Raw genomic sequence first — 1,829 nt, forward strand, 5'->3', positions numbered from 1 at the left:
GCAGCAGGTTGTGTAGGTGAGGGTGGGCACCAGGGGATGGCCCCACAGCAAGATGCCCGCTCCGGATCCGACGCAGCTCGCCCCGTCCCCGCTGTCACCGCCTGTAAGGAGAGGAGAGGACATGAGCTCAGGAGGGGTGATGGTGCCAGCTGGCCAAGAGCAGCGTGGCGTGGACACCCCCCACCCCAAAAGACCATCCATGCCCCTACTTCTGGCGGGTGGTGCTGTAAGGATCAAGGAGGTGGGAGCTGGCCTGGGCCAGGTTCCAGTCGAACATCTCCAGCACCCGCTGGCACTCAACGCGGGACTTCAGCCCTAGGCAGAAAAGCTGCTCCACCTGCAAGGGGATAGGGCACGGCAAGGAGGGGGACAGGGATGCCAATACTCCCACAGGAGCTGGGGCAGGTGGACAAGGGTGTGTGATACCTTCAGGTACTGGATGGCCCGCTGGATGCTCCAGCCATGGTTCTGCAGGGCCGCCTGGCACTCCTCGGTGGTCACACCGTGCACTGTGTCCTGCACCTAAGGGGAGGTTATGGTCAATGTCTGCCACCTCACCCCAGCAGTGAGGAGCCAGCAGCTGGAGCAGGAGGACACCGGGGCTGCCCTCCACCCTAGCTCTGTATCTGGGGAGTACCATCACCTTTGAGCTGGGACTATTCTCATCCCTGGGATCTTCAGCCTCTCCTGGGCTTGGGTGCAGACTCCTGGACCCAGCCAGGAGAGCCCAAAGGGACCACAGTGACAGCCACCTTCCTCCCCACTTCCTCGGGCTAATTTGGGTTAAAAAAGCCTGTGATCCTCATTTTGCAGTTGCAGTGACACTTATGTCCCACAGCACAACTGGGCACCCCTTGTAGCCAACTCCCCAGGGTTGAACCTGGGGAAACCAGGGTGGGGATGGCTCTTGCTCAAGCGAACCCATGGCCACTGTGTCCCCTCTTGCTCACAGATGCCACTTACCAGCCGGATCTTGTCAGCAGGGCGGCAGCCATCTGGCCCATCGTAGATGATCTTCTGGAGGCTGCAGGAGGCTTTCACCAGGCACTTGGGCCCAGGATTGCTGTTGTTGGAGGAGAAGTTGGCCTTGCAGTCTGGCGGCGGCTGCTGCACCATGGGACGGACGGTGGCTGTGGTAACCAGGCGGGATGCCTGCACCTCCTCAGGGCTTTTGGCCTCCTTGAAAAACTTCTCATACTTATCCAGGTATGCAGGGCGCTCAGGCAACAGGTAGTAGTGGGTGCTGCTGACCTTCTGCCCGTCCTTCACGATTGGCAGGATGCAGGGTCCCTTGGAGCAGTCCTTGCCCTGCGCCTGGATTACCTTGGGGGTAGCATACTTGGGGTCCAGGGCAAAGCTCTGTGTGGTGGGCATGGGCTTCCCTGGTGAGGTGGAGAGGCAGGAGCAGAGGGCGGCACGTTGCTGGGGGGACCCCACCTGCAGGGCCATGGGGCTGGGTGTCCGGGAGGTGGGCTGCGACAATGGGTCCCTGGGGGGGATCTGGGGTGGCCGGTCCTCCTCGCCCCCTGACACTGGGGAAAGCTCCCCCGACCAGCGCCCAGGCTCGTTACGGCGTACGGGCCGTGGCGGGATAGGGATACGGGGAGGGATTTGTGGCTTGTCATCTGTGGGGGCAGCTGGTCCCAGGGGGACATTAAGCCTCTTCATGCACTCCTGCTGCAGCTCCTCAAAGAGCTCTGTGGTCTGCGTCATGCTGGGCTGCTTCATCTCCTTGGGGGGCAGGAAGAGGTTGTCCTCCAGTGCTGGTCCCCGCTCACCCTCATCCACAAAGCCATAGTTGGTCTTGCCCCGCCGGCTCGGAGGGCTGG

The 1,829-nt window shown here is 62.1% G+C and overlaps 1 protein-coding gene across 1 annotated transcript in view; it reads right to left on the reverse strand.

The window, feature by feature from the left end:
- Nucleotides 1–64: 64 nt before the first annotated feature.
- The window catches only part of LOC104401878 (activated CDC42 kinase 1-like), a gene marked incomplete at its 5' end in the record, with an annotated part of 3,080 nt that continues 1,315 nt past the window's right edge, over nt 65–1,829 (reverse strand). The window contains 4 exons of the mRNA XM_010009594.1: nt 65–101; nt 210–337; nt 427–522; nt 964–1,825. Coding sequence (XP_010007896.1) covers nt 95–101; nt 210–337; nt 427–522; nt 964–1,825 — 1,093 coding nt within the window. The remainder of the gene's footprint in view (nt 102–209; nt 338–426; nt 523–963; nt 1,826–1,829) is intronic.

This window comes from Nestor notabilis, unplaced genomic scaffold, assembly GCF_000696875.1.
Source record: "Nestor notabilis isolate BGI_N333 unplaced genomic scaffold, ASM69687v1 scaffold22372, whole genome shotgun sequence".
Lineage (NCBI taxonomy): Eukaryota > Metazoa > Chordata > Aves > Psittaciformes > Psittacidae > Nestor > Nestor notabilis.